Below are 21,011 nucleotides of genomic sequence, written 5' to 3'. Positions count from 1 at the left end.
TGTCCTCTATTAGTACTCAGGCTTGTGGCATGGTTCTAGGTAAATCATTTCAGTTAACTGTACCGTTGCTCTGTATGCCAATTTTCTCCAGCTAAACAAAAACAAACTGAGGTAATAGTCTTTGGAGCCAAAGAAAAACGATTACAGGTCACCAGAGAACTTCAATCTATACACCTAAAAACCACAAACCAGGCGAGAAATTTGGGTGTAGTGATGGATGCAGACCTAAACTTAGAAAAACACATTAAGACAATAACAAAGTCAGCTTACTATCACCTCAAGAATATTATCAAGGATAAAAGATCTGATGTCTCAACAGACCTGGAAAAACTAGTCCATGCATTCATCTTTAGTAGGCTTGATTACTGTAACAGCATCTTTACAGGTCTACCTAAAAAATCAGTCAGACAACTACAGCTCATTCAGAACTCTGCTGCTCGAGTCCTCACTAAGACCAAAAAAGTGGACCACATCAGTCCAGCTCTGAGGTCTTTACACTGGCTGCCTGTCCGTCAGAGGATAGACTTTAAAGTTCTGATGCTGGTCTATAAAGCTCTGAATGGTTTAGGACCAAAATACATCAGTGACCTCCTGACCCAGTATGAACCTTCCAGATCCCTCAGGTCATCTGGATCCGGTCTTTTATCAGTTCCCAGAGTCAGAACCAGACACGGAGAAGCTGCATTCAGCTTTTATGCTCCTTATATCTGGAACAAACTCCCAGAAAGCCTCAGATCAGCTGAAACACTCAGTTTATTTAAATCCAGGTTGAAGACTCACCTGTTCTCAGCTGCATTTGAATAAAGCACCAAATCCACACTTTTAAGCTTAAATTTCAAAACTTACATTTAACTACTGATTTTATCTACTGTTCTGATTTTATCTGTTTTGATTTTATATACTGTTTTGTTTGTTTGTTAATTAGTTTGTTTGTTTGCTTGTTTTAATCAATTTTAAATCATGCTTTTTATTTGTTTTTGTTTCTAATGTCTCTGTAAAGCACTTTGAATCACCTTGTTGTTGAATTGTGCTATACAAATAAACTTGCCTTGCCTTGCCTCCTAGCAGCCACCTTATGGTGAAACTGCTGTACTACAGCTAAGGCCTACACTTATTCACATTGGCGTCAATAAAAGCAAAACTGATAACAGCCCTAAAATGCGAATACACACAATGCACCTGATTCTATTATTAGCTTAAAAAAATAATAAGATAAAGATAAAAAATAAAAGAACAATAAAAGTCAGTCATTAATTGTTACTATCTTACAGTTAACTTTAAGATTTAATAAAAGGCAATAACGTATACATTTTAAATATTTATTAACCAGTTTAAGAAATATATGTTGTAATCTAATAATCTACAAACAGAAGATTTTCAAAAGTGCTCAAGTGATAAGTATTGATAAATGCATTAATTACCAAAAAATACAAAAATTTAACAAAACCAAAAGTATTTTTGTAGCAAGTAAAATTCCAGCTAGGACAAACAGGTATTTATATAATAAAGCCTCCACTTACAGACTGTTAATACATACACTGATACACTGAACTAGAAACTGATGTTGTGATATATGTTGATGAAAAGAGACCCATAACTCTACAGTCCATTCATGTGGAATCTGAATTTATTAAAGTTTTAACTTTCATTTAAACTAATATTTGTTTGTAGAACGCACAATGCATTTCTGAACATCAGAAACTATTAATCACACACTAATATGGACATTTGTAAATCTTGTTTTGTTGTACCAGCATCATCTGGTGCCAGAATGCCTGGAGTGAATACACACAGTGCAAATAACACTGAAATCCAAGACCTCCAAAAGGGCTGGTGAGCACTGCTGAGCAGGGACACTGCTTAACCCAGTTTGGAGATAATGATGCTACCTTTGATCCATAAGGTATCAATGTCTTTGAGTGATGTCACTCTGTGGTGAAAATAAAACAGCTGCTGGCCATCCACAAACACACGAAATCTGCTTTGTTCACACCGAATCTCAATCTGTGAGGACAGAGCGAATGTTTGGTTAATTTTACAGTCTTTTTCTTTCAGGAGTGGTGTGCACTGAGTAGTTGCCATTCATTCATGTACTCCTTGTTATTGCCGATCATTTCATGACACCCAAAATCACTCGGTAACAATAACATATCCATGCAATGTACTCTATTTTGCACTAACATATTCTACACATGTAATTTATATGTATAGCATAAACTCATAAATGCCATTACAGTATCAACAAGTTTATGGTACCTTGAAGGGCTGGTCTCTGATGAAGGGGAAAAAAGGAACAGCTTTGTCAACATCTCCCCAGGATCCAGACATGCAGGCTCTTCGTAGCACTTGTCTGTCCTTGAATCGAACACACATTTCCAGAGCCACATCAGGTGGAGGCTCCCTGGATGTGCCACAACCACATGTCAGGGCAATGTAGAACCTAACAGGGGGATGGATATACAGTATGAATCTGGCCACACCTTTCCTTAGATTATCACATAATAAATGAATTTTATATGCAGTGGTTTCTCAAAAGGGAATCCTACAATCAGGCATCGCTTTGGACTTGAATAATGGAGAAATCTCTGTAGGAGAGGCGATTACCGTACTGATGTCACTGACTTTAAGCCCATCTTCACCCCTCAAAGTCACAGAGACCTGTTTTAAATTCTGTCTAGATAACATTTCTTCAGCATTCACTTCAAAAGTATTTAAGGCAGCTGTCTCAAACTCAGAGCTGCTAGGGGCCACTGCTGGAATGCTTAAGTATTCAATCAGAACAAAAAAGAAAACATCCACAAATATTTCCAAAAATGTAGTTTTTTTATTTTAAATATTGTATAACGAGACAAAACTGCAGATGTAAGCACAATTGTTTTTCTCATGCTTAACTAACTCATCGGGCATTCTGCACTGGCTGCAGTGGTTATTATTATATTTACATGCTTTCATTTTCCGTTTCTCATGAGTAGCAACTCGTACTTTTTGACCCTCCTTTTTCTCCCTCCCTCGCCCTCACATGCACACAACAGGAGGGGCTGTCCCACACATTCCCCCTGCAGCACAGACTACACTGTCCATGATGCAACATTCTTAAAGGGCCCGTAACACTCTGCTCATGCTGCCTTCATATTAAATAATTTTAGAGGAATAGGTATGGAGGGAAGAAGGATCTCGTATATAGTGTGGTAATACTGTGGGAAGGATGGAAAGTCAGTAATTACACAAAACATTTCTACCTATCAGGATGGGGATTCACAGTACCAATCACTATGATCCTTTTTCCCAGCTGCATTCCTCCTGGGATACGACCTCTGAAAGGAACTGCCTGCACACACAAGCATTTGCATAGAGCAACAAAATGCTGAAAAACCACAGTTAATTAAATTTGATTTAAATAATAAAGTTAAAAACTAAAAAATCAAAAGGCAAGCAAGTGGTGAGCCTAAATAATTTTGGATGAATCTAATGGAAATATATGGTACAATAAAATTACAAAAATTACTGAGAATTCACGAATAAAGCTGAAAACTTTTAAGACAAAACAGAAAGAATACAAATGTGTTTTTTGTTGAAAAAATTAAATTCACTTCTGTAGCACCAAATCACAACAACAGTCACCTCCAGGCAGTATATATTGTAGGGCAGTCACTGTATAAATGGTAGCATAATCTGACCAGAAAAGGCTGAAGTGTTACTTTATTTCCAAAATGTTTTCTAAGTAAAGTGTAAATTGGATAAAAATAAAAATTTTACAAGATCCACTGCAAAATAAATAGAAAAATACACATTTTATATTATATTGTGACACTAAAATAGCACCAGTTATTATTATTATGGATGGAAAATATATGTAATCATATTTTGTTTGTTCTTGCTTGTGTATTACGTAACACGTCAGGCAGATTACTGCTTGACCATAATATCCTATTAGAGCGATTAGAACATGCTGTAGGTATTACAGGTACTGTGCTGCAGTGGTTTGTATCATATCTATCTAATAGACTCCAGTTTGTGCATGTAAATGGAGAGTCCTCTTCACACACTGAGGTTAATTATGGAGTTCCACAGGGTTCAGTGCTAGGACCAATTCTGTTTACATTATACATGCTTCCCTTAGGCAGCATCATTAGAAGACATAGCATACATTTTCACTGCTATGCAGATGACACCCAGCTCTATCTGTCCATGAAGCCAGATAACACACACCAATTAGTTAAACTGCAGGAATGTCTTAAAGACATAAAGACCTGGATGGCCGCTAACTTTCTGCTTCTAAATTCAGATAAATTGAGGTTATTGTACTCGGCCCTGAAATCTTAGAAATATGGTATCTAACCAGATTCATGTGACTTCTTCCATTTGCGCAACATCTCTAAAATTAGAAATATCCTGTCTCAGAGTGACGCTGAAAAACTAGTTCATGCATTTATTACTTCCAGGCTGGACGACTGTAATTCATTATTATCAGGATGTCCAAAAACTCCCTGAAAAGCCTTCAGCTAATCCAAAATGCTGCAGCAAGAGTCCTGACAGGGACTAGAAAGAGAGAGCATATTTCTCCTGTTTTGGCTTCCTATGGTTGAAATCCAGAATTGAATTCAAAATCCTGCTCCTCACATACAAGGTCTTAAATAATCAGGCCCCATCTTATCTTAATGACCTTGTAGTACCATATCACCCTATTAGAGCACTTCGCTCTCGCTCTGCAGGCCTACTTGTTGTTCCTAGAGTATTTAAAAGTAGAATGGGAGGCAGAGCCTTCAGTTTTCAGGCCCCTCTTCTGTGGAACCAGCTTCCAGTTTGGATTCAGGAGACAGACACTATCTCTACTTTTAAGATTAGGCTTAAACTTTCCTTTTTGCTAAAGCATATAGTTAGGGCTGGACCAGGTGACCCTGAATCCTCCCTTAGTTATGCTGCAATAGACGTAGGCTGCCGGGGGATTCCCATGATGCATTGAGTTTTTCCTTTCCAGTCACCTTTCTCGCTCACTATGTATTAACAGACCTCTCTGCATTGAATCATATCTGTTATTAACCTCTGTCTCTCTTTATCCTGTCTTCCTTCTCTCACCCCAACCGGTCGCAGCAGATGGCCCCGCCCCTCCCTGACCCTGGTTCTGTCGGAGGTTTCTTCCTGTTAAAAGGGAGTTTTTCCTTCCCACTGTCGCCAAAGGGCTTGCTTATAGGGGGTCATATGATTGTTGGGTTTTTCACCGTATGTATCATTGTAGGGTCTACCTTACAATATGAAGCACTTTGAGGCGACTGTTGTTGTGATGTGGCGCTGTATAAATAGAATTGATTTGAACTGACATGAAATGACATGAAATTCAAATATATTGTGTTTATTTATTACACTGAAACTGATTAATAAGCTATTAATAATGTAACTGTTATTGACATGATGCACAGCCTATTTGTGATTAAAATAACAAACTTTAAATTTTAAATTTCCATCAAAGATGAAATAGTTTTGTTTCATTTTGTTACTTGCAGCCTTCACATCAAAGTGTGTTTGCTTGATATTCATGTGACATTACCAGTTTTCTCTCAGTGTCTCTGTCAGGAGGGTCAGTATTTGCTTTTCTAGGCTCAGTCCCACCTCTCTGTGGTAAATTCCATTTCTGAAAGGAAACAAAAAAATGATTGCAACTTCACCTGTAGATAGATAGATAGATAGATAGATAGATAGATAGATAGATAGATAGATAGATAGATCACAATTACATAGACAATTATTTCGGTTTACAATAGAAAGCTTGGTATTTACTTCACTCCTGCTGGCCGAATGAAGTCAAAGCATAGGTCACAGTTTGATCACGTGCCCTCAAAGCGTGAACAAGGCAGGAAGCTATTTGAGTTGAAGTTGACCTTCAAAATATAAGCTTCAGATTTGAACTCGTGCTACAAACTTTGTAATAACAAATCAGAAGCTCGCTTACGAGCAATTTACATGTTCAGTTGATTTAGGTGAAATTCACAGACTTGAAAGGCAGCGGATGAATTTATTTTTCATGTTATAAGCCAGCGCAGTTTATAATTTACCAGAAAAGAATGACGTCAGTATTTTTACAGACCGGAGCTGAATAATAGTTTGATTCTTCTCTCATGACCATCAACCCTTCTACGCGTATTGTTAAACCAATTATTAACTTGCTCAAGAACTGATATTGGAAAAGTAAAGTTGGAATATGGGATAACCATAATATAATTTCGATATAAGACTTAAGTTGATTGTATTGGTTTTATTTTTCTTTCTTTGTGCGCGTGTGTTTATTTTTATTTAAAAAACAAGCAATCATTGGGCCTTTATTTTGGTGGCTCTAAGCGGAAGAGTCGCTTTACTTACTTCTGCCATTTTAAAACTACCTGTACTAGAACAGGTTGATAGTTTTCAAAGCCAAGAAAGCTTAGGTTGTGTCTAAACAGCCACCTGAGAAATAGATCGAAATCAGAAACGGAAAGTAATGAAGTAGTTTGTCAGCCTGCTTCGTCTCTGTGTCCCCTCTCTGCTTCATCGTTGTGGTCACTTACCTTCCTGCCCTGCGCTGCTGTCAAACTGTGTGTTTCAGCCATGTTAGCCTGAAGGGAACAAAAAGCAAAGAAATAAGCTGCAGATCCAGTTTGTCTGCTATGAGCTGAATGAACAGTGACGCAAAGCTTAATCTCAGCACACACACACACACACACACATTTTTGATAATCAGCTGCCCTGCATGCCTTCCTGTTTCTAACAAGTGCGCTCATTGTGAGGCTACAACTTAAGGCAAAATAAAATAAATCCGCTTCAAGCACAGCAAATTAAATACAATATGTTTTATTTACTTCAAAAGCTTCAAGTTTACAAGTCTCATATTTTTCATACAGCCAAGACTTCTCGAAAAAAGTGCCTGAAAGAATGCAGTCAATTTATTTACCTTCATGTCTGAGGATAAAGTGCAGAGTTCACGCAAAAGCTCAGCGGGAGAAGATACATTTGTTCGGTGGTGTGCCGTGTCAGCTGTCCACTGAATATTTATATTATTAAATATAATATTAGATTTAATATTTAACATTTAGATTTAATATTTAACATTTAGATTTAATATTTAACATTTGATGAAAAGTTACAAATATTTTACTAAATGTTGTAAAAAATTACTCGAAAAAATATGTTTTTGTAAGGTTTTGAGCTAAATGTGGAAAAATGTTGCCGTTAATTTCAGCATGTTTCACTTTATTAACGGCGCCCCATACAGAAATGTTTCTTAAACCAGGTAATCAAACTTGGTCTGCATTTCTATATTTATTAATACAATGCAGAATATAGATATGCAGAGTAAAACAACTCAAGTGCACAGAAGAAATCACGATTTAAAAAAAACAAACAATAAAACTGATTTGACTTTGAGCTGTAAATCTATTCGTTCATCACTCAGTAATTCTCAAATTGAGAGCATCATTAAAAATAAAGACAAACAACAAATATTTTTACTGTTTTTCAAGGGGAATATATTTTTGAAGCTCTACAGTAGGACAGTGCATGAGGCCAAATGCAAACAGAACCACTAGACTTATCTTAATTGTTACGACCTTTAGATACACAATAGTTTTTAATCGGATACAATCAGTGTTCCTATCCCATTTGAGATATCAGGATATAAAGAATAGACTCAATCCATAAATACTCACAGTGTCTGCAGCCGAGCTGTGGAGCTTATTTTTACCTGTGGGCCTGAAATTGTATTTCTAATGTGGTTTAGAGAATACTGAAACACTTCTTGTTGTGACTTTTCTGAAGTCACAAATGAAGAATCAAAGAATGGGAGGAAGCAGAGGACATGGAGTCACAGGAACGGGCTGAGCTGCAGGAAATGGGAAATGCAAGCTACAGTGCACTCGCTGCATACCGTGTTCTACATGCTGGGCACCACATGAAAGCATCTGTTGGTAGCTACAGTTTCTTCTGATTACACTAAACAGATACTTATCAGTGATTTGCTGTAATAACAGAAACAAAGCTGGCAGGGATATTCACATGTGAAGCTCCACCCCTTCTAACCAGAATGAAAATGTGATACTGTGCATATGTTAGTGTTTAAATTGAAGGAATGACATACAACCAGAACAGTACAAAGCAACAGCAGGAAAAGCTACAACCTAAATAAAATGTGGGTTCATGAGATTTTCAAATCAGTACATGCTGTTTTGACTGACTCATTTTATGCAGCATCCAAACTGTTTTGGAAAATGACAAAATGGCTACAGTGAGGTTTAAAACTACAGATAATGAACGCAACAACATTTCAGACATCTTCACAGAAACAAAATGACTATAAAGAGATGAAAAATGCGCACAAGTTATTAAAACGCAGAGAGAAAATCGGTACAAAGAGAAACAAAATAATACACAGTCTATAAGGTCATTTGATAAAGTGAATGCTATCAAGTGGATTTTCCTTCAGCACATATCAGTGTTTGTTGTTGCAGTATTCTAGAACCTTAGCATCCACCAGGTCTCTAGAAATCCATCTAGGGTTCAGTTAACACAGTAAATGGGCCTTTCTACTACAAGGCTCATTCCTCAGTCACACACTTTCATACAGTGCTTTCATCTATGCATAAGCACTTTTCCCCCACACACACAGTCAAACTCTGATGGATGCATGAGGGGCAGAGAAGGTTATGTATCTTGCATACACATGGACTGTAGGAGCTGGGGGTTGATTGGTTGTGGCTGTAGAGTTTGAGAGTTAACATACATCCCATCATCCATCTTGTTCCACTTAATGAATTCAGGGTAGTCAGGGTATTCACAGGGAGAACATCCAAACTCCAGAGGGTGGAGTTTTCTGTGAAGCAACAGTGCTAACCACCTCACCACCGTGGTTCCCTACGCCAGTACGTTTTTTATAGAATTTCCCTATTTAAAAAATTCCACCCATCCATCCATTTAGACAGGTTGGATCACATAAGTTGGATGAGGCCTGTAATCAGAGTAATTGACAGAGTAATGCCCCAACTATGACTAATACCACTAAGGCAGGATGGGACGTACTGAACTGCCAGGTCATGCAAATATACAAAAACTGGACTCACTGATACTTTGACATTTTGATACAAAGGCAAATATATCAATTTGTAAAAACTGTGACATAAAGCAAGAATGGGAAACCATTTTGAACAAGCCTTTATTAAAAGTTTGAACATACATAAAAAACATTTATTGCAACGTATAAAAATTACAAAAACAGAAATAAGCAGTGAAAAAGTTTATAGTTCATTTAATTTAAGTATTTTTTTTAAACTGTCTTCAGGTAAAAACCATTAATATTTTTAAAAAACACTGAAAAACTGAGAGATAAATACAGTCGTGTAAAGCAAAGATATAAAAGGTCCCATTAATTAATATTTTTTAAAAAAACAACAAGAGAGAAATGATTTATTTTAGCTGCATTGATCAATGTCTCTCAAATGAATTGCCCTTTCCAATGAAGTATTCAACGTGACACAAATCACGTAAAATAATGCCAGCACCTACCTGAGACTGAAATATTTACTCTGTCTTACAAAGAGTAAAACATTCATTTAGAAATCCTGCATGGCTTACTTTAAAATGCCAGTGCAACAAGTGGACAGCTCAGTACTTTATATAGAGTTGTCGCTGTGTCTCATATAAGATATAACATATAACTAAGAACAGGATAAGCTTCAAGTGCTTTTACACTTTTCATAACAACATGTCATCAAATGTCAGATATACAGTTTTCCTACTACCTTTAAACCTGTTTTCCTAGTAGGAATGAGAACGATGCTCCCACAGCCAAACCCAGGACCAAGAAGAAGGTCATCAAAGAGCCAGCTGTCTCGCAATCCTTACACCGCACCAACCTGAAGGAGACGAAAACACACAGTTACAACACTATCCAGTACAGTGAACACAACACACAGAGAAGTCGATTCATCTTTTTCATTTATTCTTCAACAAAAACACATGAAAGTTTTTCACAAACCATCAGTACAAGTGAAGTGCTTGTGTCTTCATGTTGCCTGTATTACTTTGGTTTACTTCCTGTTTTATTTTGAAGGTTTAAAACCTCGTGTGGCTTTCTGTTTCCTCCCTGTTGCCTTTCTCTTCCCTCTCTTGTTAATGCCTGATCAAATTCAGTGTTAGTCTCCTTTTTTCCCCTGTGTTTAGTCTGTTTTTGTTGTATTCATTGTTGAAAGTTTTTTGTCATTTGGGATGTGTTTTCTCTCAATTATTGTGCAGCAGTTTGTTATTTTTTAGTTATTAGTTAAAGTACCTTATTTACTTCCTATAAATGTATCCTAGTTTGCTTTTTGTTCTGCAGTAGGGCTGGTGGAGGGTTTCAGGGATCCCTGAACACACAAACTCCCTGAGCGGACACTTGGACCACTGTGAGCAACAGCAGACGTGCACTGTGGTCACGCAGGCATCGAATCCATCCAAGTTACATGGTTTAATAAAGTAATCAAATTACAGCATTTACATTTATGTTAGACTACTTTTAATTAAGTGCTTTAGCCCCACTTACAATGAAAATTTAAAAAAAATCTTGTTCATGACCTGTGTAGTATGCTAACACAATTGGAAGTAAAAATAACTTGAACTCCAACTTTGAAAACACAACTTTCTTTCTTTCTTTTTTCTTTTTTATAAAGCTCTGACTTGTATTATGAGTCTGTGGTCTGGGAGAGAGTCCTGTAACTCTGTCTGCAAAATACAGTAAATAATGAGCATCCATCCATCCATCCATCCTCATCCGCTTAATCCGAGGCCGGGTCGCGGGGGCAGCAGCCTAAACAAAGAGGCCCAGACCTCCCTCTCCCCAGCCACCTCCTCCAGCTTATCCGGGGGAATACCAAGGCGTTCCCAGGCCAGCCGAGAGATATAATCTCTCCAGCGTGTCCTGGGTCTGCCCCGGGGCCTCCTCCCGGTGGGACATGCCTGGAACACCTACCGAGGGCCCAGGGGGCATCCTTGTCAGATGCCCGAACCACCTCACTGGCTCCTTTCGATGTGGAGCAGCAGCTGCTCTACTCTGAGCCCCTCCCGGATGGCCGAACTTCTCACCCTATCTCTAAGGGAGAGGCCAGCCACCCTTCGGAGGAAGCTCATTTCTGCCGCTTGTATCCGCGATCTCGTTCTTTCGGTCACTACCCACAGCTCGTGGCCATAGGTGAGGGTAGGGACGTAGATCGACCGGTAAATTGAGAGCTTCGCTTTTACACTCAGCTCCCTCTTCACCACGACGGACCGGTAAATAATGACCAATGTTGGGCAATTAATTATATAGTTACTTCTTCAAAAAAGTAACTGAGTTTTGCAAACAGCAATTTTTTTTGCAGCTGTTTATCTAAAAATGCAGCCAAGGCGTTTTTTAAATAAACATTTCAAACTTTCTACAGAACAATCAGCTGTTCTGCATCAAATCTGAATCCACACACTCCAAAAAATAATTTGTGTCCACTATGAGATGAAGGAGAACAACAGCCTGATACCTGCAGGCCTGACAGCAGCAGATGTGTCACTGCTGTAACACCTGTAACACTCAGCAGTCGCCTCATTGTTCTGACACACACAACAAAACTATTGACTACACTACACACTAACTACACAAGATTTGCGCTAAACGTCTCAATACACCGCCGTCACCCCTAAAACTTCCTCCTTCCTAAACAACTGTTGCCATATCATTTTTTGATTGGTTGACATGGTACATTTTTCGACCAATAGGAAAGGGTGGGGTTTTTTTGGTTTTGCTTTGCTCACAGGCTTTTGAGTGTTTTCCTTATAAAACGCCGTTTTTACCGTTTCTTCCTGCAGTAAATATAAACAACGACAGTATTCAGGAAGAAAACCAAACATTGCAGATATTTTTATCATAACTCTGGTTTTACGTGGCCGATCAACACAATTTAAAAACTGGTATAAAGTCCACACTTTTTCCGTCAGTTGTTCCGTCTGTCCTGCTCACATCTCCAATGGTTGTACACGTTGTCATTAACGTGGCTTCACTCCACATCAGCCACGCCGCTTTGCTAGCTAAAACACCGGTGTCGGCACATAAGGACGCTGTCATAGCCTGTCAACGACGTTGATTAGCTGCATATATACGAATGTGAATCACATTATTGGCTGGACTATGGGACAAGGTGGCATCGTTCTAATCCCATACTCTGTCAGTGCACCGCAGGGCAGCTGTGGCTACAATGTAGCTTGACATCACCAGTATGTGAATGTGTGTCTGAATAGGTGGATGACTGAATGTAGTGTAAAGCGCTTTGGTGGTACTTAGGAACTAAGTAAAGCGTTATACAAATACAGGCCATTTACCATATGGGAGCAGCCAGTCACTTACTAACACTGCAAAACAAAATTGTTAAAGTTTTAATTTTAGTTTCAATTCCGGTTAAATTTTTTTCTTTTTTTGTGCACAACGCAGATTTTCTGTGCGCAGAGACTGTGCCAGCAGTGCGCACGTGCGCAGTTTAGAGGGAACTTTCCCTGACCCTGTTCAAAATTCACACCAAAAGATTTTGCAGTTGCACCATCCAGCCACTAGGTGCCACAAGACATTCTTCTTCTTCTTGGGTTTTGTTCTGCCAGAAAATTGTGCTGAATGTCTTTGTTTTGTTCCACTGAAGTCTGTGACTTGAATGACATGTTTCACAAGAAACACAGGAATGGTGTGCATGTGTCAGTGGGTGTAGTGTTCTCAGTCAGTGGTAACATACATATAAGGTGCCATATAAAGTAGGCGGTCTGCACCTTTGGCAGAGTTATTTCTTTATTTCGGCTGAAATAAATCCTATGTTACATTTTATGCGTAGCTCATTTGCCCAACATGTGGGGACTCGGAGCTGTGACTGGCTTCTTGTGTCTGTAATTCTTGAGTTTGTTAAAGTGAAGCAAGGATTCAGTTTTCACCTACTTTCAGGTACAAACGCTTAATTTAATTTAAATATTCAAACAAATCAAATAAAACTCCAATGGAAATTTTCTCATTCTTATTTTTTATTTTTGATTACTGTTTTATAGAGAGATTTTCTTCTCACTCTCACACAGTAAAAGTCCCTCACTATGCACCTGTGGCACTTTGACCTTATGCTGCTGCTGTAACACAATCACGTTCCTCGTGGGATCAGTAAAGTATTGATTTATCTTGTGCTTCAAGCTCCATCACATCTGCCTCATTGTAATCAAGTCGTGGAAGTTTTCACGTGTTAGCACACAAACTAAGTCACATCATTAAAGAGCAGTTTATATCTTATAGAGGGATTTTTTTAAAAATTGGGGTCTGTTGAGGACTCACTGTGGAGCGTAGGCCATGCAGAGGCTTGCCAGGTATCCATTCGAGAAGGCGAACAGAGCCATGATGACGACAAAGGCACAGTCGTGGCGGAAGACGGCGGTGAGTTTAGAGTCCTGGACATTACATAACATGACCAGAGGGATGAAGACCAGGCGAGAAAACACGACGGCAGGAAACCAACGACTCTCCTTCGACGGCTGCACAAAAACATACAGAAATCAGTCACTGAAGTTATCTGTAACATCGCAACTTCAAAGTCAGATTACGTGTAACATAACGACTCAATGAGTGCTGTGTGGATTTCAGCTATCAGTCCTCTGGAGTCAGTAGACACGCCTGCATTTCCAAATCACATGATTTAAGATGATCTAGCAGCAAGACGCAGCCTCACTGAGTCTCAGTTTCAACTTGTGTCAAAAGTCTGGACTTTAAACTATAAAGTTTGTGGATTTCATCTGTTATTGTTTCACATCACAATAACCATGCAACAAAATAACCGTGCTTATATTGTCTATAATGTGGACACATGTAACTGTAAATAACTAATAACTAATAACGATGCTATCAAACTATTTAAGTAATATATTTAGACTATGGAGACTGTAAAAATTCCAATACTAAAACAACATTTTTTTTATTGTTTTCATAATCAAAATGGTATTTATTGAAATCCTTCAGTAAAGGCCGTTTTCCACAGGAATCCTTTGAAGTGGAAAAAAACACCTCCAGTCCTCACGAAACAATATTCGATTGGTTTGTTGATTTCTATCTTAGAAACAAAAATGTTTGAAGAAGGCAGGCTGCAGACTCACCCACTGGACGATGTATGGGGTTGTGCGACCGGCCAAGTCCATGACATTGAAAACAATGAAACAGCAGACACAGGTGAACACATTGCCTGTTAGGAAGAGGAAGCAGAGGGTGGACTATAAGGAAGAATTCATCGGTGAGCGAGGAATTTTTGCAGAAAGTTTTCAATGGCCTGAGGGTTTCTCTTTCTCTTTAACTTGGTTAGACCATTACACAAACTTGTGCTGAACACATAACCTGCTCTGGAGTCATATGGTCAATCAGATGCTTCTGTAGTCTGCAGTAATGCTGTAATGATGTCTTACCCCATTCAGCATTGTCGTAGACAGTCCTTACTCGCACCGTGATGACAGGAAACACCGACAGGGTAACAGCAAAGACACACGTCACGCACAGAGCCATCAGCCAGATCTGAGAAACACAGGAAGGTGTTAGTCAGTGATTCCAGTAAGGAGGCATTTGGGAACGCGTGTGAAGATAAGCTCCAGGAATACACGAGGAACATTTTTCATCTGAGGTTAGCAAAAGTGTATCAGCTCTTTGATAGAAGACTTTGTACAACCTCTCAGAGCCAGCTTCCACTATTACATCATAACAATTTTGGGTTGTTAGATTTGGAGCCGCGGACCAGTATGTCTCTATGTAGGCAAAAGTCTAAACAGTTTAAAACATGTTACTGTGATCAACAGAGGAGGTTTGAGGGGTTTAGTCAATGCTAGCAGAAGAAGTTTAAAAAATGGACACCAAAGCTAGCGTTCACCTTCTTAAAGACAGCCAGGACTGAGGAATGTTCCTGATTCTCCTCTTGCTTACTGAGCTTCCCGTTTGCCTCCAGGTCCTTTTTATTTTTTTCTTTGAAAGGAAAAATCAAAAGAATCAGTTGTAAGCCTCATTAACACTGAACGTAGCTCGGCTAACATGTCAGCTATCTTACATAACGCTGAAAAAAATCATATTTTTATTTATTATACTTAATGAGAACCAACCTGTGCTCTCAAGGAAGACCTCCTCCACTTTATCAGACTGATGTCTGTTTAGATAGAAATCAGCAAACTTCTGCAGAGGAGTCAACATTTTCAGAAGACTGCAATGTGGCTTTTCTTCCACTGACATGATTCAATTCATTTTTTTAGTTAATATATGACACAGATTTTTCAGTCATTTTCATGTCCTTTTGTGATAGTGATTTTATGTGGTGTCTCCATACCAGGCGTGGCAGCAGCAGGTAGCATACCAGAGTCCCCAGAGTAGCCACACAGGGTGTTATGAAGTATCCCAGTGCAGCCGAGCTTTGATCTGATTTACCTGCAGGCAAACAGCTTCATGTACACCTCCAAACTCCAGTAATTTTACATTTTTTACAGTGTGATACTGGTATATATAGATTACTAACGATGAAATAAAAAAATAAATACATTTTGCCTGTGAGGAGGATCAATGCTTACCTAAAATAGAGAAGAGCATGGCTAAGGCGGCAAAGATCCCAGCGAGGCCCTGACCACTCATGAACAGAGTGCTGTAACGAGGGGGTAAGAGGCCCACCATACCGAAGAGACTGCCCTGCAGCACTGCTCCGCACACTGCACTCACACAAGGTACATGATGAGTTAGACTATAATTATAGTCTACATATATATACATACACACATACACACATATACACATATACATACACATATATACACATATATATACTTAGACTATAATTCTTGTCATATTTTTGATAAAGACAATAAGCCTGAAAAGTATTTACAATTTAATGTTTGAACTACGTTGTGATTTGCCAGTGCCAAATGTAACATTTAGGGATCTGATACAAACATTTTACAGCTGCTGCATAGTTCATCTGTAGCTGTAAAAATGTTACTGCAGTCATGGGATCGTTTGAGTGAACCTACTGTTAATGAACCAGATGGTTGCCATAGTAATGGAAAAGAAGTTGTCCGGCTCCATGGGGACCTTGACCAAAGCAGCAGTGAGAGAGAAAAGGAGGAAGATGCCGACCAGGCTGAAGGGCACACGAACACGCTCCCTCACGCTGCACAGAGACATGTCTTCATTACCATCAGATAACAGAGGAGATAATCAGACTCTTTAGTTTTCAGGTAAACCTGGTCCTGTCCTGTCCACTAAGGACAGCTTGGTTCAACTTTTATTAACATTGACATCATATTTCTGTCAGTACCAGCCAGCTATGCTTACAGACTATTGCAGTAATTCCTAACAACATTACAGAGATTTGGAGCAGATGTGCTCGCTCATTCAGTCAGTTTAAAGAAAAAAACATTAACATTACTACTACTGCTGCTGCTTAAAGCAAAACAAATACAAATAAATACATTAATCATATAATTAACTCTAATTCAAAAACTCAATGAATGTAAATTCTTTGTTGTTACTGTCCCACCCATCTGCAACAGCGCACCTGGAACGCTAACATCATGGAGGGAGGGTCAAGGGTCAAGTCTGGAAGAATTTGCGGCAGCATCTATTCTATGTTTGTAATAGTCCACTGTGAAAAGGTGCAATGAAAACTCTGAAAAGCTGATGACCAAAATGCTTTCCCTCACTGTGTCTTGGATTTCACTGTAGTTATAGTCAGTGTAATACTTGCTGGAAAGCATTTATTAAAATTAACATGTTATGTTGCCATTGCATGAGAAACTAGGGTCACTCATAACATTTCAGTAAATTTATGTTTCTGGATCTATTTATTTCTTATCTTTATCCTTTTACAAAGTTAGGAAAGTAGATTGAATCTTTGTATTATGGTTATGATGTTGTCTTACACATAAAGAGTGATACATGGCCTCTGAAGTGTCAGCAGTGGAACTGCGGAAAATGGAATTTTGGCATCCTAGAGATTTAAAAACTTTAAAGGTCTTGTTCTTGTGACTCAAACTTAATCTAGAAGAGCCATTCAAGCAGTTTTAGTGCTCTTAACACTCACCGCTGATACAGGAAAGAGTTGAGAAGGGTAAACAGCAGCTGTGGCAGTTGGGAAAGCAAAGCCATCCAGCTGTCATAGCTATAGTCTTTGGGAGAAGTTCCTGATGTGCCAGTTGAGTTGAGACGTTCATTGAAATACTTAAAGAGGAAGATAAAAAAAAGCAATTTACTATAAAAGGACATACTGTACATGCTATAAGATTCAAGTAACAGAATAAACACAGAAAGAACAAGAATGATTTGAATCCCTGTGCAAAATTGCAGACATGTTTTTTTTAACTTATTTTCTTCTCAGTAGTGTATCATGAAAATCCTAAATAAGAATAAAATACAAGCAGTTTTTAAGTAAAATCATCATTATTTCATTATTTTAATAATAAAATCATTTAATTAAAATGTATACATTGAAACAAACTGACCTGCCTACATACACAATTCATTTTCAAAGTTAACAGTGCTAACATGTGATACAGGGATAGACGATAGTCAAGATGGTCTCAATTTAGAGTAAAGAATCTGGTGCTAAAAATGTGGAAAGTGACGTGAACATGAAACCTTAGATGCTGTGATGAAAAAATTCCAGGGCAGCAGAGTTCCTAGACCGAGCACAAAGATAATCAGGGCCACAGCCTGTCCGCTGTGAAAACAAAATACAAGTGAGAAGAAGCGCCAACCAGTGCAAAAGAATCCTCCAATGTAAAGGAGGATTCTTAGATGTGTGTATATCTCTAGGAATCAGACTCACCGGTCAACAGGTGCACTCTTTTCATTCGACATTCTGATAGTTTGTCACGTCTCTGCGGATGTCAATAGAAGACCCTTAATAATGATTAAAATTATGTGTTTCCATCACATGTACTGACTGAGTAAATGCTCTGTTGACTGCAGGAACAGAAACTTTTTTTTGTTCTTGTTTCTTTTGTACAACCATTTAAAAATACTAGTATAACTCAAATGAGAGAACAGTCAGGTGTCACAATAAGTTGCCCCACAAATTATTTGTGACTGTAAAAATTTGTTTGTCTGCCACAAGACAGAGGAGAACACCACAGGGATAAAAGTGATCGCCTGACAAAAACTGATTTCCCGTATTTGACAAAAACGGATTGCTCATATTTAAAATGCTATAAATACGTTGTTGGTCTATAATATGTAAAACATGTGTCAAAATTGACCCTCATGAATGACATCAAGTAATCATGGGCCACAAACAACGTCCCTGTAACAATCAAGTGGACAAAAAGGACCGGATTGGTAATAATGTAAGTACAATAACAAAGAGTTATAAGGATACTTGACAAACAGGTAATTTATACATTTTATATATAACCCTGTTGTAAACCTTGTTCACCGAAGTCTATTTACCAACATACGTAAAGATATTACACATAAAAAACACACGGAAACATTGGAAATCAGTTTTTGGCAGGCAACACTTTTTGGCACAACATCTGTCCGCACTATTGGGGCTGAACCACGTGTTAATGATGGAGGGGTGGGGGGTAACGCTATGCAATATGTTCAGTTTGAGAATTTATATTTCGTGTTAACTGTAGTTAAAGGTGTTAATGCTATCTTATTTTAATAAACAACACTGTCATATGCAAAACTAGGGTGGCAAGACATCATTGTAGTGTGGCACATGCCACCCCATGCCGCAGGGTTTGTCCATCCGAGACTGGCTGTGAGACATCGACTTGCGTCATTAATATGGTTTAACGTCACATCTCCACATGTTGTCTTATCACTTTATTCTACTTTATTTCTTAATCTACTGAAAGGAACATAATACATGTTCAACGGATTAAAGCATATTGCTGTTTTTTTTAAATATCTGTAACAACTGCCTGACTAAAGAAACTTTAGAGGATGGATCATTAAAGTGATATTAACTTTGAATAAATATATGTGTCTCGTTATTCTAGCGACGGAAGCTGCGTTTGAGTTTAATTAACCCCAACTTTAATTGTTTTGATGAATTTAAATTTACCCAGCAAGTTAAACGACGAGTAACCGATACATTAAGTAGTGACAAGTACACGTGTTCCGATTCTTTATGCGATATAAACCAAACCGACAATTAACATCCAAAAGCCAAACGCTGTGTTGAAGCAAGCTAATAAAAACAAAGCACTCGAGTCGGAGCTGACCTGCGAGTCGAACAGCGTCTTCTTCTGGGTATCCCTGGATGAATGAAAACGCGGTGAAGAAGATGGTTGTGGGAAAACGTGCCGCCAAAACGTTAGAACAAGGAAATGATGAAATGAAACATGATGCGTCGAAACTTCGAATTAGTTCGAGTGCTTCCCCCGCTTCCAACCCACTCAAGGATTGTGCTAATTACTCTAAGGATTGTAACATACAGTCCTATTAAGCATTCAAATTAAGTTCTTCTTCTTTTAACTAGAACTTGGCAGAGATGATGAGCCCCTTAGATGGGTGAGAAACCAGAAGAGACAAATATGGAATGACATTTATGTTACAACAAATGCACGAGCAAATAATAATAATAATAATAATCTGAGCAAATAATTGCATTTCACTGGCGGAATTAAATTCCTCGCGCGTAAATTCAATAACCCGCGCGCGTATGAAGTTATGTGGAGGCGGAGCCCAAAGTAGGACGGGGTCCTTATATGATAGCTGGACACTTTAGGTTACTTGGTTAATCTGAGTTACTCTTATGCAGCTATGAAGTGCTGTTTTAAACCGTACTTGTTTACAGTTTGAAAAATAACGTTTGCAAAATTAATTATTAACAGTTATTGTTTGCTGTACAGCAGTGGAAATACGCATAACTGTCACTGGATTACTTTAATGTTGAAGAACCACAGGATTCTATGGCAGGTTTTAAAGCATCTGCAGTGCGGTCCCATTAATCTGTTGTACAGTATTGCACAGCTTCTATGATTTAAAAAAAAAAAAACTCACAATGAGGACCAGGAAAGGAAGAGTGGATCAGAATCTGGCAATTATACATTTGGCCAAAATCCAGACAGTTAAACCATCCAGCAGAAAGTTGCTCAGTCTGCATCAACAGTGAATTTTGGAGGTGGGAACATGATGGTGTCTGTTTTTCAGTATTTCAGCAGCAGTAGGCTACAGTCACACTTCAAATAATTAAAGGATGAATGGAAAAACATACCAAGACATTCTTGATAAAAATCTGCTGCCAGATGATGCCATGGTGCCCTAAGTTCACCCCAAAATGTGCTATGTTTTTAAAGAAAGTGCTCAGTGTAGTGGCGTTGAGATGCTGTTACCGATCCGAACTGTCTGAGGTCTCTCCGACAGAAAGTCCAGGGGTGGGGTTCGACTTCCTCATCAACACATCATTCTGAGCGTCAAACCGTGCAGAAGTTGTTCAGTGCATCTGGTATGGAGGCGTCACCATGGCAGGCAGGTGTCGTCTTCCTGTAGTTAGTGATGGCATGGATGCCGTGCCACATGCGCTTTGTGTTGCAGGGTTGACTTGAGCATATAGCTACATATGCTATAACAATTTAAAGCATATAAAATTCATAACTGAAGATTATCAGTGTTTTCTTCAATCAGATGATTTAGACCTTGACAGGTTGAACTGTGACATCAGAGTTTAATCTTCCTGCATATAAGAAACGTTGAATTCAGTCTCAGTTAGTAATGTCTGACATGACTGTTAGTGTATGCTATTGTTCCTGTTGTTTAGGAAACGGTTTCCACCTTGGGATCCTAAATACAAAATAGGCTGTAAAAATCAGATCCAATACTCTCAGTAAAGGAACATGGCTCATTTTCCAGGAACTAAGATCGCTTCAAAGTTGGACAGTGCTCTTCTTCCATTACAAGCACAGCACAGCGTTTTACCTTAACCAGCCTTGTTACAGCTGTTCTGTTTATCCAGCACTTGTTTTTTTTTTTTATCTGTTGTCTGTCTCTGTGTGTTAACCTG

At 38.6% G+C, this 21,011-nt stretch overlaps 2 protein-coding genes across 5 annotated transcripts; both read right to left on the bottom strand.

Moving 5' to 3' along the window:
• Nucleotides 1-1,305: 1,305 nt before the first annotated feature.
• On the bottom strand, nt 1,306-7,809 carry LOC102295524 (galectin-related protein). Of its 2 annotated transcripts, none has more exons than XM_005941232.2 (6): nt 7,677-7,809; nt 6,540-6,587; nt 5,546-5,629; nt 3,240-3,328; nt 2,257-2,440; nt 1,306-2,004 (listed from the first exon to the last, which is right to left on the bottom strand). In XM_005941232.2, exons 2-6 carry the CDS (start codon nt 6,579-6,581, stop codon nt 1,861-1,863), a joined length of 543 nt encoding a protein of 180 aa, XP_005941294.1. In that variant the 5' UTR covers nt 6,582-6,587; nt 7,677-7,809; the 3' UTR covers nt 1,306-1,860. The 2 variants fall into 2 exon arrangements, with proteins under 2 accessions (XP_005941294.1, XP_042084035.1); XM_042228101.1 differs by lacking the exon at nt 7,677-7,809 and adding an exon at nt 6,923-6,945.
• A 1,593-nt stretch (nt 7,810-9,402) lies between these two features.
• On the bottom strand, nt 9,403-20,365 carry LOC102295215 (equilibrative nucleoside transporter 2). 3 transcript variants are annotated; one of them, XM_042228100.1, is made up of 13 exons: nt 20,226-20,365; nt 17,826-17,877; nt 17,636-17,717; nt 17,082-17,218; nt 16,030-16,169; nt 15,577-15,711; nt 15,339-15,436; nt 15,118-15,187; nt 14,892-14,983; nt 14,437-14,542; nt 14,134-14,219; nt 13,322-13,518; nt 9,403-9,875 (listed from the first exon to the last, which is right to left on the bottom strand). In XM_042228100.1, the coding sequence occupies exons 2-13, from the start codon at nt 17,855-17,857 to the stop codon at nt 9,764-9,766; spliced, it is 1,287 nt and encodes a 428-aa protein (XP_042084034.1). In that variant the 5' UTR covers nt 17,858-17,877; nt 20,226-20,365; the 3' UTR covers nt 9,403-9,763. The 3 variants fall into 3 exon arrangements, with proteins under 3 accessions (XP_042084034.1, XP_042084033.1, XP_005941293.1); XM_042228099.1 differs by lacking the exon at nt 20,226-20,365 and adding an exon at nt 19,231-19,671 and having other exon boundaries at nt 17,826-17,899; XM_005941231.3 differs by lacking the exon at nt 20,226-20,365 and adding an exon at nt 19,231-19,670.
• Nucleotides 20,366-21,011: the final 646 nt, after the last annotated feature.

This window comes from Haplochromis burtoni, unplaced genomic scaffold (genome assembly GCF_018398535.1).
Source record: "Haplochromis burtoni strain Fernald_Lab_line unplaced genomic scaffold, NCSU_Asbu1 Contig_303, whole genome shotgun sequence".
NCBI lineage: Eukaryota > Metazoa > Chordata > Actinopteri > Cichliformes > Cichlidae > Haplochromis > Haplochromis burtoni.
The sequence above is the reverse complement of the archived record's forward strand: the minus strand, read 5'-3'. Positions and strand labels throughout refer to the sequence as shown.

Bases quoted from the DNA above. Each gene is read 5' to 3' on its own strand.
- LOC102295215 (XM_042228100.1), bottom strand. From the start codon at position 17,857: ATGTCGAATGAAAAGAGTGCACCTGTTGACCG. The intron at 15,188-15,338 runs GTATGGAGACAC...ACTCCTCTGCAG, and splicing joins ACCTGCTGCTGCCACGCCTG to AAGTTTGCTGATTTCTATCT. The intron at 14,984-15,117 runs GTTGGTTCTCAT...TTCCTTTCAAAG, and splicing joins GGTCTTCCTTGAGAGCACAG to AAAAAAATAAAAAGGACCTG.
- LOC102295524 (XM_042228101.1), bottom strand. The intron at 2,441-3,239 runs GTAGAAATGTTT...TCCCCCTGTTAG, and splicing joins GTGAATCCCCATCCTGATAG to GTTCTACATTGCCCTGACAT. The intron at 2,005-2,256 runs GTACCATAAACT...CTGTCCTCACAG, and splicing joins TCAGAGACCAGCCCTTCAAG to ATTGAGATTCGGTGTGAACA.